The sequence below is a fragment of the Beta vulgaris genome, chromosome 3 (genome assembly GCF_026745355.1).
Source record: "Beta vulgaris subsp. vulgaris cultivar EL10 chromosome 3, EL10.2, whole genome shotgun sequence".
In the NCBI taxonomy this organism is placed as follows: Eukaryota; Viridiplantae; Streptophyta; class Magnoliopsida; order Caryophyllales; family Amaranthaceae; genus Beta; species Beta vulgaris.
The window spans coordinates 4,592,609-4,608,061 of record NC_079204.1 but is presented as its reverse complement, the minus strand read 5'-3'; the positions used below and the strand labels follow the sequence as shown (position 1 = coordinate 4,608,061).

The following is a 15,453-nucleotide window of genomic DNA, read 5'->3' as shown; positions in this document are numbered from 1 at the left end:
TTTGTATTATTATTCTCATTACCATCATTGGCATCATAGCTATTTACCAACTTATATATCAATCATAATGCTTATAATAATAAATCATTTATATAAAGTTTGAAATTGACCGTCTACTTGTTATTATTGTGGTTGGTTATAATATATATAATATTAAAACATATGAAGAGTCGTTCTACTCCTTTACTCATTAGAGTCATTTTACGCAATTGATTATTCGAAATAAGAGTTGACTAAGAGAATACACTAAACATCACGGTAATCAATATAGGGTTTTTATTGGTTTTTCGTTGTCATCCATATATTTATCGCACACACACATACGGTAATCAATATAGTGTTTTTATTGTTTTTTGGTTGCCATCCTTATATTTATCACACAGACACATATGTGTTTGTGTATATATATATATAGATATATATCGATCTTAATACTTTTATTAATATGTTTCATTTACAAAATACATAACAAAATCGAGATGACATGTCCAGGAGTTGCCCGAAGTTGAATTGACGTTTAATAGCGAATGGACCCGATGTGTCACAATGATCGAACTAAGGTCATTACTAATTCAACCCAAGTACATTTAACTTAACTCAATCGTACATGAAACATAAATACGACTTGCGCAAACCCGGGGAAAATAATGTTAACGGGCGATCATACACGATAATGGATCGACTTGTAAATGGAACGTTCAGACCTGTCCGGCACATGGTAATCCAATGATTCAAATGTGTTCGACCCAGTTGAACAAAACCTGACCAATTATGACCTGGGGCACTGACAATCAGAATCCTGACCTGCCCGGATCTGACCTGGTTCGGCGTGGGTATACTCAGAACCTGTTTGAGAATCTATTTTGACACCACTACCTTATAGAGTTATTTTACAACTCTAGAGAATTCAAACATGTGATTAACTTTCAATACCACACTGACTCTATTAGTTGTTGCTTTGTTAGATAGGATAATATTTTTTTTTCCTGTCTTTTCCTAAATAAGTTGAAACTTCTCTAAAAGATAATAGTAATTTCCCACGTTATAAATCCTTCCTTCTTCTCTAAATCAGTGAATCAGTGAATCAGTATATGCGTTTTGTGCTTATTATTATTATCTAAAGTCTTGAGTTTTTCACTTCAACAATATGAGAGAGCGAAAAAGGGCACGAACTAGCATGAACGATGAACCTAGTCTCTATCCCATACCTCAAGATCTTACTACCCAAATCCTTGCTCGATTGCCCATGAAATCTCTTGCTCGCTATAAAACCGTTGCAAAACACTGGAATTCATTCATATCTTCTACCACTTTCAGCAAATACCATCTCGAATTCCAACATCAAAGTTCAAAAAAACACCTAATTTGCCAAACAAAGGAAACACTTTCACTTACAAAGTTAAGCCTAAACGTTGATAATCCCAAAGAATCAAATTTTGTACTATCTGACTTGACCTATGGTTATGAAACATTAGGCTATCGCCGCATAGTTGGTTCGTGTAACGGGTTAATTTGCGTGTGCATCATACACAAATATGTTAGAAACAATATGTTGTTTCTAATTTGGAACCCTACTACTCATGAAAAACGTATTATTCAGGGTCCTAGATACATGAAACGACAAACAAATATATGTCGTTACGGGTTTGCTTATGATTCATCCTCCGATTATAAACTATTAATGTTATGTAGATCGGGAAATAGCCCATCCTCGTTCGTGTACCTATGTACATTATTCAAGAACAACAATTGGAAGAAACTTGACGTGGTATGGTTTCCTATCTCGCCACATGACTACGTTTACTTACCTTATAAGTATGGTGGAGATGTTCCAGTTATAGTGGGTGAGAAATTGCACTGGTTGATACGAAGTGGAATCGAAGGTAGGAATAATCACTTAATATCGTTTGATTTGGCTAAAGAATCCTTTTCATTTATACCTTTACCACCTATGGATGACTTAGATAAAGAAGAAAATTTCTTCTGGCAAGAGTTATTTATATGTGAAATTAATCAATGTTTATGTGTTGGTCGAATTAAACCATGGTTTAAGAGTCATGATGATAAATCAAGCAAGAATTTGGAGGTGTGGATGTTAGAGAAATATGGTGTTTGGGATTCTTGGAAGTTTTTATTCCGTATTAGAAGTAAGCACAAGTTTTTGAAGTCGAAATCATTGAAGTTATATCCGAATTTGTTTGAGCTTGGAAATAATAATAATATACAAGGAAGCTTGTTTTATCTTTTTGGATACAAAGAGCGCAATAATTCAGTTGGGATCGAATTCCGTTTACATCATCCTTGTTCGCTTGAGCAAGTTCATGGCTTATCTTCTATGCAATGTGCAATTAGCTGCGTTGAAAGCTTTGTCTCGCCTTACTTGAATGGTAGGAGAACTCAGAGAAGTGCAACAGTCCAAAGGTTGATCTCCTCATTTCTTAACATTGAACCTTCAACTTAAGTTACTTAAGTTATAGCGTGCTATGAAGCACAAAAAATTATCTCTTATAGGTTGTCATAAGTTTTGCAGTTTGCATGGATTATTGAAAGCAGTTATTTTCATATAGTTATCTTGTTTATGGCCAATTTTTTTATATTTTTTGATCCATATGAGTCACGAAGGCGGTATAAAGTACAAAGAAGGGGAGGGGGATTCGAACTTCTGAACTATTGTTCACAGTACCACAATCTTAACCACTAGGCAAAGACATCCTTGATATCTTGTTTATGGCCTATGGGTAACTATGTGCACCAACAAATATATACTCTTTTTATTTTATTTAAGATTGTCAAATATATACTCTTTAGTGTACTTTTTATCCTCTCAATTTTACCATCAATCCAATATGCGATAAAATTGGGTGTTGCGTCACTTTGCTGCAATTTATTCCATTATTAGCCATTGCTAAAAGTTGGTTTTTGTAGTGGGAGGGACTTTCGCATTGATCGATAGAGTTGATAGAGTTTGGAGCCGGTGCTGTTCAATAGTATGTGATTATGACCCTTTAATAAGAAATGAAAAGTACAAATATGTTAGGTGCAGCGTAAGAATTAGGCCACAATCGGTTTAACTTATTTTAACTTATTTAAGATAAGATAAGATATGATTAGATAAGATAAGATAAAATGTTATGTTAAACTTATCTACACTCGTTCCAGAAAAAGATAAGAGCAGATAAGATCAAATAAGATCAAATAAGATAAAATAAGTTGAATCAAACGTACTCTTGAGAACAAATATATAGACTAGTTTACTATTCGGTTACATATTTATCATATTTCTCCAATAAAGGCGATCAACATATATGATATATGAGTTTGACGAGATACAAGTCATCTCAGAGATTATTTTTAGCCGTATTTTATTAGATTTCGTTTCTAAATAAAATCTCAATTATTTCAAATTATTTATGCTAAGTTTATTATTTAATTAGTATTGAGACTAAAGAAAATAATTATACTCTTGGGGCATGTTCTCTTCGGCATAAAACAGTTGAACTAAACTGAACTTAATTGAACTGAATTGAAATGAATAGTGATATGTGAGAGTAAAAGTATTGTCCAGCGCTGAACTGAACTGAATTGATGATTTGAACTGATCTGAACTGAATTGAATTGATCTGAACTGAACGGAACTGAAAATAAGTTGGGAAGAACAAACCTTATAGAAGAAGATGTTGACTTTTAAATATTCACATACTTCGTTGGACATTATTTTTTGTCCTACCTATAACAACAAAAATTAGATGAAAATATTATGAAGTACTACTCAAGTTTGGCGTAATTCTCGAAATACGCCTCACTTTATAAGAAAACCTGCATAATAGATTCTCAAGTATATTAATGATCTGAGTTACCCTGGAAACGTAATCTTTGAACTTTAATATTTTAATAAGGGTATTTTAATATTAGTATTTTGGAACTGTTTAATAGCGGGTATGTGCCTACTTAAGACATTTTGCTATCAGATTGGAACCAAAATGTAACGTAGTACTTTATCCGTTCTTTTTCTATTGCAACAAAGAATTTAGTCATGGTTTGTGAGGGAGTGTAAAACGTGATAGTTTAGTATAATGAGCCTCTTTAATTAATCAGAATTGGAGAGAAATAAATTATTAAAAAAATAAAATGCAACTTTATGAGATAAAGCGAGTAATTAACGATGGTTTGGTAAGATAAAATAAGATCAATATTGTCAAATAAAATTGTTCTTTTTTTTTATCAAAAATGGAATAATAGCAATAAATGTGAAACTACCCAAATAGTAGTTATTGCAATATAAAAAGAACACAGAAATAATATATAGACAATTACGAAAGAAATTTTTATTGTGACTTCATGGCCCAATGGATAAGGCGCTGGTCTACGGAACCAGAGATTCTGGGTTCGATCCCCAGTGAAGTCGTCGATTTATTTTGGCAGAGCTTTTTGCTACATGCTTTCATTCAATTATTTTTCATCAAAATTTAGTATTGTTCTACATGCTTTCATTCAATTATTTTTCATCAAAATTTAGTATATCTATCTGTTTTAGTTGGTACTGCAGCAGTTTTCTAGAATTTTTTTTTTTTTTTATAAAACATGCTAGAATCATATTCACTTAGGATTTGACTTTACAAAATATCTCTATTATATAAGCAACGGTGTCTCTTGGATTATACTTAAATGCCCCTCACAAAATATATTATACATTCCTATTTTCCACAAACACCCTCTGGCAGTTAATTAACCCCAATCTCATGCATGAACTTGCCAAAACAAATAAAATCAATAAAATCTCTATTAACCCAATTAAGTGATATAATGTTCAATCACATAAACTTACCAATAAAAAATTCAATCAAAAGGATTCACTATCAGTAACTTACCAAACATTAATACAACATACATAACAAAAAAAAATTCACGAGCCTCTCAAATCAAATTTTCTAGAACACAAACTCAATTAAAAACACAAACTCCAAACAAAAAAAAAAAAATCAGTTTTCTTCATATATTAGAGCTTCATGACATTCTCAGATACGAAACTCTCAAATTTGTCGACTTTTTATTGTTAATCAGGTATGCAATTATATAGTGCAAACCACAACTAAATGAACTCTCGAAATAAAGTTATGATTACTGTTTTATGATCAGTAAATCTTAAAAATATGGAATATGTTCGAGTAAATTAAACTCAAATTACAACAACTATTAAGAATATGTGTTGTATAAGATTTTTTTCAAAAAAAAAAAAAATTAACTTCAAATACAGTTTATTTAGAATTTAATTCGAAAATAGTTGAAATTCAAATTAAACTTTCATCGTAAATGCTCGAAAAAGAAATGGAATTTCGTCAAAAATGATTTTTTTGTCAAAAATTTCGACAAAATATGAGAACTCGAATTGTTTTTGTTCCCATATATTGAAATGAGTTTGAGATAAAATACTTAAACCCATATATTGAGAATCAAAAAATATTTTTTAAGAATTTGATAGCATTTTTGCAATTGCACAAATTATCAAGGAAAATAGGTTGTCAAGAACAAAGGTGATTAATTTTTTTTAAAAAATAAACTTGCTAACATATTTATAGGATGATGACTACACTAAGAACATTACATATGCTACGATATAGATTCATAATGGACGACTTCGAAGTGCAAATAACGCAATAACGTAAGACTAGATGGATGGAAAATAAACGGCGACAAAGAAATTCAATGATCCTGAACAAAGAGATTCTGGAAATGCAAGAAGACGAGCTAGATGAGAAAATGACAGCGTAACGTCTCTAAATATTAAATTTTCGTTTTTGGTTTGTTTTACTACTGAGTAATAGTTATCCCCAACAATGTCGTCGCACGCATCGCGTGATAAAAAGCTAGTACAAATAATAGCGAGGAAGTGTTCTTTATATGAAGTAAAATTAGCTTGCAATAAGATTTGAACCCGTGACCTCTTGCTATTATAACATGACACAATTACCATCTCAACCAACTTTTAATCATGCTTTAATTAAGTGACCACAATAAAAAATTAAATTACCATATAGGAAAAGACATAATACAATAAGAAGCTACTAGATAATCTAGGAAAAGGCATAATACACGCTTTCGAACTTCCCCGCCGTCCGAGATCCGAATGACACGCGATGCCTCCTAGGGACATGGGAGGTCATTGGATAGGAGTCATGTGGCTTGAAACGAATATGTGGATGCCTTTACGTTAATTTCGAGTCAGTGTTGGGTTTCATGAGAAATGAACAAATGGGGTGTTCATCAGAGGCTTTTCAAGGCAATGAAAATTGTGCCAAGCACCTACTCAACGTTACAAGTCACGTTGGCACTCCTAGGAATGTTTTGTGAGAAAATATGACCAGACCCCGAAAAGTCAAAAAATGTCTCAAAGACATCCAAAATTGAAGGTTATAGTACACGCTTTCGGACTTTCTCGGGCCCGAACTCCGAATGCCACGTGATGACTCCTAGGAGCATGGGAGGTCATTGGAAAGGACTCATGTGGCTTGTCACGAATATGTGGATTCCTTTACGTTCATTTCGAGACAATTTTGTGTTTCACGAGAAATGAACAAATGGGGTGTTCAGAAGCTTTTCGAGACAATGCAAATGTTGCCAAGCACCTGCGCATCGTTACAAGTCACGTTGGTACTCCTAGGAATGTTTTAAGAGAAAATATGACCAAAGAAAAATTACAAAAATGTCCCAAAAATAGCCAAAATTGAAGATTATAATACACACTTTCGGACTTTCCCTGTTTTCGAGCTCCGACCGCCACTGGATGCCTCCTACGGGCATGAGAGGTCATTGCAAAGGACTCACGTGGCTTGCAACGAATATGTGGATGCCTTTACGTTCATTTTGAGTCAATTTTGGGTTTCACGAGAAATGAACAAATGGGGTGTTAGAAGCTTTTCGAGGCAACACAAATGATGCCAAGCACCCGAACAATGTTACAAGTGATAACGGGACTCCTAATAATGTTTCGGGAGAAAAATATGATTGATCCCTGGTTAAGTCCAAAAATACCCAAAAACAGCTAAAATTGACAGTTTTAATACACGCTTTCATACTTTCCCGTGGCTCGAGATCCGTACGGCACGGGGTGCGTTCTAGGGACATATGATGTCATTGTATATGAGTCAAGTGTCTTGGAACGAATATATGGATGCATTTACGTTCATTTTGAGCCAATTTTGGGTTTCACGAGAAATGATCAAATGCGGTGTTCAGAGGCTTTTTGAGGCAAGGAAAATGGTGTCAAGTGCCCGCAGAACTTACATGCCACGCCGCCTTTCATAGGAATGTTTCGGGAGAAAATATGATCAGGCCCGAAAACGTCCAAAAATGTCCCAAAAACAGCCAAAATTGAAGGTTAATACACACTTTCGGAATTTCTCGGGGCCCGATCTCCGAACGTCATAGGATGCCTCCTAGAGACATGAGAAGTCATTGGAAAGGAGTCATGTGGCTTGGAACGAATATGTGGATGTCTTTATGTTCATTTCGAGACAATTTTGGGTTTCGCGAGAAATGAACAAATGGGGTGTTGAGAGGCTTTTTAAGGCAACACAAATGGCGCCCAACACCCACGCAATGTTACACTCATGTCAGCTTTCATAGAAACGTTTCTGGAGAAAATATGACCAGACCCGGAGAAGTCCAAACATGTCCAAAACACAGCCAAAATTGAAGGTTATAATACATGTTTTCGTACTTTCTCGTGGTCCGAGATCCGAATGGCACAAGATGCCTTCTTTGGACATGGGATGTCACTGGAAAGGGGTCATGTGGCTTGGAACGAATATATGGAAGACTTTACGTTCATTTCGAGACAATTTTGGGTTTCACGAGAAATGAACAAATGGAGTGTTCACGGACTTTTTGAGGCAACAAAATGGTGCAAAGCACGGGTGCAACCTTACAAGTCACGCCGGCTTTCCTATGAACGTTTAAGGAGAAATTATGGTCAAGCCCGAAGAAGTCCCAAAATTCGCAAAAACAGCCAAAACTGAAGGTTATAATACACGCTTTCAACTTTTTCCAGAGCCCGAGCTTCGAACACCACATGATGTCTCATAAGGACATTGAAGGTCATTGGAAAAGAGTCATGTGGCTTGGAACGAATATGTGGATGCCTTTACGACCATTTCGATGCGATTTTGGATTTCACGATAAATGAACTAACGGGGTGTTAAGAGGGTTTTCGAGGCAACACAGATGGCGCCAAGAACCCTCGCAACGATACAAGTCATGTCGGCACTCCTATAAATCTTCCGGGAGAAAATTTGATAAGGTCCGGAGAAGTCCAAGCATGTTAAAAAAAGCCAAAATTGAAGGTTATAATACACGTTTACGAACATTCCCGAGGTTCGAGCTACGGATGTCACAAGATGCCTCCAAGGAACGAATATGTGGATGCCTTTACGTTCATTTCGAGGCAATTTTGGGTTTCACGAGAAATGAACAAATGAGGTATTCAGAGGCTTTTCGAGGCAATGCAAATTGTGCCAAGCACCCGCATGATGTTACGTTCATTTCGAGACAGTTTTAGGTTTCACGAGAAATGAATTATTGGGTGTTTAGATGCTTTTCGAGACAACACAAATGGTGTCAAGCATGCGTGCAACCTTACAAGTCACTCCAGCTTTCCTATGAACGTTTAAGGAGAAAATATGGTCAGCCCCGAAGAAGTCCAAAAAATTCGCAAAAACAACCAAAATTGAAGGTTATAAATACACGCTTTTAGCTTTTTCTAGAGCCCGAGCTTCGGACACCACATGATGCCTCATAAGGACATTGAAGGTCATTGGAAAAGAGTCATGTGGCTTGGAACGAATATGTGGATGCATTTACGATCATTTCGATGCAATTTTGGATCTCACGAGATATGGACTAATAGGGTGTTCAGAGGCTTTTCGAGGCAACATAGATGGCGCCAAGAACTCGCACAACGATACAAGTCACGTCGGCACTTCTATGAATCTTTCAGGAGAAAATATAATAAGGCCTGGAGAAGTCCAAACATGTTTAAAAAAAAGTCAAAATTGAAGTTTATAATACACGTTTACGAACTTTCCCGGGGTCCGAGCTACGGATGCCACAGGATGCCTCCAAGGGATATGGGAGGTCATTGGAAAGGAGTCATGTCGCTTGGAACGAATATGTGGATGCATTTACGTTCATTTTGAGGCAATTTTGGGTTTCACGAGAAATGAACAAATGAGGTATTCAGAGGCTTTCGGAGGCAATACAAATTGTGCCAAGCACCCGCATGACGTTACAAGTCACGTCGGCGCTCCTAGGAATGTTTCGGGAAAAAATATGACCAGGCACGGAGAAATTAAAAAATGTCGCAAAAACAGTCAAAATTGAAGGTTATAATACACGCTTTCGAAGTTTCCCGGAGCCTGAGCTTTTAACGCCATGGGATGCCTCCTAGGGGCATGTGAGGTCATTGCGAATGAGTCATGTGGCTTGTAACGAATATTTGGATGCATTTACGTTCATTTCGAGACAGTTTTAGGTTTCACGAGAAATGAACAAATGGGTGTTTAGATGCTTTTCGAGACAATGCAAATGGTGTTCAAGCACCCGTGCAACATTAATAGTCACGTCAGTACTCCCGAAATGTTTCGGGAGAAAATATAATCAGGTCCCGAAAAGTACCAAAATGTTGCAAAAACAGTCAAAATTGAAGGTTATAATACACGTTTTCGGACTTTCCCGGAGGCCGAGCTCTGAACGCCACGGGATACCTCCTAGAGACATGGGAGGTCATTGGAAAGGAGTCATATGCTTTGGGGAACCAATATGTGTTGAGGGGGGTATATGAGAAATTACTCAAATGAGTCCTATGAGGTTTGAATAGTTTAAACTATGTCGATTAATAAAAGTAATATTTGCTTGCAACAAGATTTGAACTCGTGACCTCTTACTATTACACAATTATTCGAAAAATAAGAGGATCGAAACCATTTCTTCTGACTCTTTTTTAAATTCGATAAATGTTGGTTGATCGTATATTTCCTTATAGTTCTATGATTCAAAGTATCGTTTCCTATTTGATCCCTTTGAATTCCATATTCGAAGCTGCGATCGTATCTATTTATTAAAAAAAATCGATTCAATACATTTCTGGAGATCCGAACCTATTTTTTTCGGATCCTTCGATAAAAAGATTCATTCTCTTCATAAAAAATAGGAGATAGAACCAATAAAGATTTATTTTTCTCAATCAACTTTTAATCATGCTTTAAGTGTCCACATTATTATATTTGTATCTTTTATATGTTGAATTTTCCTTAATATATTTTAGTGAGAATGGAAAAAAATGCATATCAAATCTGAAACACAATACCAACCCGCGACAATGCCCAGACCCAAATACTACTTGTTTCACATTACCTACGCTTTTCTAAAATGGAAATGTCACAATACCTGTTAGGCTGTTACATGTCATAAATGGACTTCTTTTCATCCTAAACTTTCTAAAATACTCTTAAAAAGTCGGTAGTCCCCCACCCTAAACCGACATGATTTGTTGTTTTTTTTACTTGCCTTGTCGATCTTGCTTAGGGTTTTGTATTAATCTTCAAATATGTTCATGTAACTTTATTTTGAGAAATCTATCTCCTGAATCCTGATTGCATCTTTAGGTTATTTATGAGTATCTCCAAGAAAAGTGATAGGTAATAATTTATTGTAATTTTATTTTTGTAGTGTTTTTCCTGTGATGACTGCCTCAAAGAAATTGAATTCACATATACTAGCAGCTTCTTTAATCATACATTGAATAGTTGTATACGGATGTGATCCTTGTTTATGGTAATTGAATGGTTAGAGTGATTAACTTACCAGTACAAAGACCATGGCCTATTTCACAGGTCAGATTACTTGAATAAACATCTAGACAAATGAGAAGTTTAGAGTGCACAATTCACCAAAACCGCGCCTGAACTCGAATGAAAGTGCTTTTCTGCATTTGTTCATAGCTTAGAAGACTTTTACAATGCTCATACTGTCATACACATCTGTGTTTTCTTCTGAATTAAGTGCTTAGAACTGATTAACACCAATTTTAAGTAGCATACACAAAGGTCATCATAGGCATTCTTGTGAGTTTATGCTAGGCGTATCCCACACATTTTATGCTTTAACATATATAGTGGTTGAATCATATATAGTATGTTGTCTTTAGGTAATCTGTATGTTCCTTGCACCATTCTTTCGACAAGCGAATCCAGTGAATGATACAATGGGGAACCCTTTATACATGCAAATGCTGAACACTTTGACAAATTCTGTTGGATCTTTTCTATGAAGAATATTCAAATAAGATGGAAATTCTAAGAAGTAGTCAAAAAGCACAGCAATAATGCAGATGCAACACTATAAAATGAAGTCAAACTCTGATTATTTTCTTCTTACCGGCGGCAAAAACCTCTGGTTGCCCCGTTCATTCACCAAAACACAACAGTCTGAAAATTGAAATGATCACATCAGTTGAAAGATACAGAAAAAGGAAGAAGCAGAGGTTGAAAAAAGACAACAATGAACATCGAAATGATGAAGTTCAATCACTGCATCAATACCCTTCAGTAGCTCTTGTTGAGCTACCTGAAGAACTCATCTTTTCTGAAATCATCACAAGATTACCAGTAAATTCTGTAATCCGCTTCAAATCTGTGTCAAAAACATGGAATTCCATTATTTCAACCCCACATTTCATCAAATCCCACCTCAAACGCACAAATTCAAATCCATTTGTGCCCACAAGTTGTCTCTTCATTAAATCTGCTTATTATTTTTACATTCTTAATTATGCTGCATATGATAGATGCCCAGATGAGAATTATGGTGAAAAGGGTTTAACTTTGGTTAAAAGTCTCAGTTTTTATGATAATGGTGTTAATACTTTCTTAATTGGTTCATGTAATGGATTGGTATGTTTTGGGCGTGGGAATCCTTTTGCTGATATTGATTATTACTTCCATATTTACAATCCAGTGATGGGTCAGTTTCTCCATGTGTTAGATCCTTTGGGAAATTTTCAAGGGAAATTGATATATGGGTTTGGATATGTTTCTAGTAAGGATGATTATGTGTTGTTAATTGGTGGTCTTCAGAGGAGGAGTTATGAGAATTATGTGTATGTTTATTCATTAAGGTCTAAAGATTGGAAGAAAATCGGGACATTTGATGAATATAAATTTTCGATTTTCATGGGTGGTAGAGGAGTTTTGGTCAATGAGACATTGCATTGGGTCAGAACTCAAGTTCGAATATCGAATGCTAAGTGTATTAGTGGGTTTGATTTGTCTGATGAGACCTTCAAGGATGTGAGCATGCCCAAAGCTTTTTTGGGTAGTGATCATTTCTTGGATTTCAGTGTGAGTGAGATGGGTGGATCTTTATGTGCTTGGGCTAAAGATGTATATGGAGGGGTAGAAATGTGGAGCTTATTGCAATATGGGGTGTCGGACTCATGGACGAAACTCTTCAAGATTGACATGATGCCGGACTTGGGTAACTTCTATGGATGCACAGAGAACGGTAAAGTTTTGGTTCAGACAGAAGAGGGAAGTCTCTTGCTTGCTGATCCGGATCAAAGTCCGACAGAATATATCTCATTAGTGAAAAATTTGGGTGATATTGAGGTAGTGAGTTACATTCAGAGTCCTGTTTCGCCTTTCCTCTGATATAAGTGACTGCTATGAAACTGGTACATTTATCATTTCTCCTTGGATTTCCTTTTGTACAGATTATAGTAGATTGATGATTGTATTATCACCTTCTAAATCATGTTGCAAGTAGTATAGGGGAAAATGTATGTATTCTCCCACAAAAAAGAAGTAAAAAGAAGAAGAAAACATAGGATATGCAAAATGGAAATATTGCTGTAACATTTCGTTCAAAGTGGAATATATGAAACAATGGGATTTTCAAATACTTGTATCAGTTACTCAATGTCTTACTTCTGATTTATTGTGATTTTGAGTCCCATGCTTGGTTAGATCTTCCAGTTGTTCCATACTGTTATCAGACCATTCTTTGGGTGTTTGTCTATATTGTCAAAAGCAATATCTGTTCTCTCTAGAACTGTTTGATGGGTGTGTGTATGTGCATAATGTGCTTAAGTACATGATTTAGCTATCAGTCTGGAAGTTCAGTTAGGTACAAGTTGATGCATGAAGAGCAATGCATCTAGTTTTACGGCTTTATGTCATCAGAAGCCGGAATCAAAGTTTTCAGACTTCAAATCTTAACAACCACCTTCTGTTATTCATTCTATATCGAACTGTCTGACACAGAGTTCTACGATAGTTAAGAAGACCTAGCTCCTCGTTTAGCTGAAGAGATCATATCTCCAGATTCCACAGACCTGATAATGAACATCCAGGTGAATGGAAGTCTTGTCAGAGCATAATTTGGGGAGAGTATACAGTTGAGAGAATTGTTCTCCCTGTCTGGTCATTTCGGTTTTGAATGTGTCCCGTCATCTGCTTCTCTCTTGATCTTTAAGTAACCTTTTTCATTTAGGGAGGGCATATGAATCATGATGTCTGTTTTCCTACCTGCATCTGGCCCTACAGTTTCTCCTATAATCTTCCTGATGAACTGCATTTATTCAATGATTTTTATAATGGATGATTGTAAGGCGATTGCAAACCATGACTCCCGTGATTCATGATTGTTCTATAATACAGAAATCTTGGTTTGCTTTAGCACTTAGTTCTATATTCACCCGCGACAAAGATAACATTCAAGAAATCTCATCTGAATCTGTTAAAAGTTTCTTAGTCTTTTAATGCTTGCAAGAGCCAAATAACATGTGTCTAATGAAGTTATGAGCCTCTGCATTAAGGGAAACTCACAAAGGAATTTGTGCATATTCCAAGCGAATTTAGGGGCATATTATTCTATGATGGCTAGTTCAGAAGTAGTTCTGACCTTTAGAGCTACTGATTTACATTTGAAGCGAAGATAGTGGAATCCTGATGTTGGAGAAGTAGTATTTCAGAAGAAAGGATAACGGTTGGAATTTAGTGGGGAAAAGGATAGGAATATGAGTAATGGTTGGAATAGTGGCTTAGATTATGTTTCTGGCTTTTTGATTGACTTGGATTCTTAATTTTCTTATGTTAATGACTAACTTTTGTGTCATTATTTGTTGTTAGAGTTAGTATTGTGTCGGACTCGTCCGACCATAATCTTTGGTCGGACGACTTTCAGGTGGTTTCAATTTTTTTTCAGTTGGTCTTCATTTTTTTCAGTTGGTCTTAATTTTTTTCAGTTAGTCTTAATTTTTTTCAGTTAGTCTTCATTTGCTTTCAGGTAGTCTTCATTTTTTTTCAGTTAGTCTTAATTTGTTTTTAGTTAGTCTTCATTTTTTCAGTTAGTCTAAATGAAAGTAAGTTACCTCTAAATGAAAGTAACTTAGGTCTAACTGAAAGTAACTTAGGTCTAAATGAATGTAACTTAGGTCATTTTTTTCAGGTAGTCTTCATTTTTTTTTCAGGTAGTCTTCATTTTTTTTTTCAGGTAGTCTTCATTTTTTTTTTCAGGTAGTCTTCATTTTTTTTCAGTTAGTCTTCTTTTTTTTCAGTTGGTTTCAAATATTTTTAAACACCAACTGAAACATATAAAACACCAACTGAAAGAAATAAAGAACTAACTTAAACATATAAAATATTTTCAGATGGTCGTCCCTTGCCGATTATAACATTTAGAAGGAATCAACCCTTTGGAAACTTCTTCGAACTCCCTGCAAACTTCTTCGACTCATGTCGTCTTCTTCCTCCCGCCAAACTCCTGCAATTTCAATCTCCTCTTCTTCCTCCTTCAATTCATCATTTTCTAAGAGGTGGCAAAATGGGGAAATTAGCAATTTTCAATATCTCATGCACCTGAACACTTTGGCAGGACGTGGATACAGTGATAAATCAATGGGCTGTCAAATCCGAAGGTGAAGAGTGAAGATCAATGGGTTCTTGCAGATTATGAGAGTGAAGATCTAGATTTTTCAAATCCAAAGACATTTCGCAAACTTGATAAATCAATGGGTTGTCAAACTCCCGAAGGTGAAGAGGAATTCAGGAAGAGGTTTGGGCTCAGCCCGTCTGACAGTAAGTATTGGTCAGACGGTCTGACCCAATACTTTCAATTGTTTTGGTAGTTTGCTTTTATGTGGAGAATTAAGGCTGTTGCATAACGTTCAAGATCCTGTTTTTACAATTTATGTTACTCGACTCCTATTTGAATATTGGCACCCATATTAGACGCTTACCAGACACGAGATAGATCTTCCAAAGAACAGGACTTTTTTCGAAGAAAGCAATTCATTTGGGACTATCAATCTTTTATGCAGATTGCTAGAAGATCAACACTCAGGAAACAAAGTAACTATTGACTAATAAACCGTGAAATTCAACAGTTAGTACTTAGTATTGC

The 15,453-nt window shown here is 35.6% G+C and overlaps 1 protein-coding gene and 1 non-coding gene across 2 annotated transcripts; both read left to right on the top strand.

Annotated features, from left to right (window-relative positions):
* Nucleotides 1-4,332: 4,332 nt before the first annotated feature.
* On the top strand, nucleotides 4,333-4,405 carry TRNAR-ACG (transfer RNA arginine (anticodon ACG)). The gene has a single exon. It is a non-coding gene; the product is annotated as a tRNA-Arg (tRNA).
* Nucleotides 4,406-10,698: 6,293 nt separating this feature from the next.
* On the top strand, nucleotides 10,699-12,858 carry LOC104888579 (F-box protein CPR1). The gene has a single exon (XM_010673602.4). It carries the CDS (start codon nucleotides 11,493-11,495, stop codon nucleotides 12,699-12,701), a length of 1,209 nt encoding a protein of 402 aa, XP_010671904.2. The 5' UTR covers nucleotides 10,699-11,492; the 3' UTR covers nucleotides 12,702-12,858.
* The last annotated feature ends 2,595 nt before the right edge of the window (nucleotides 12,859-15,453 follow it).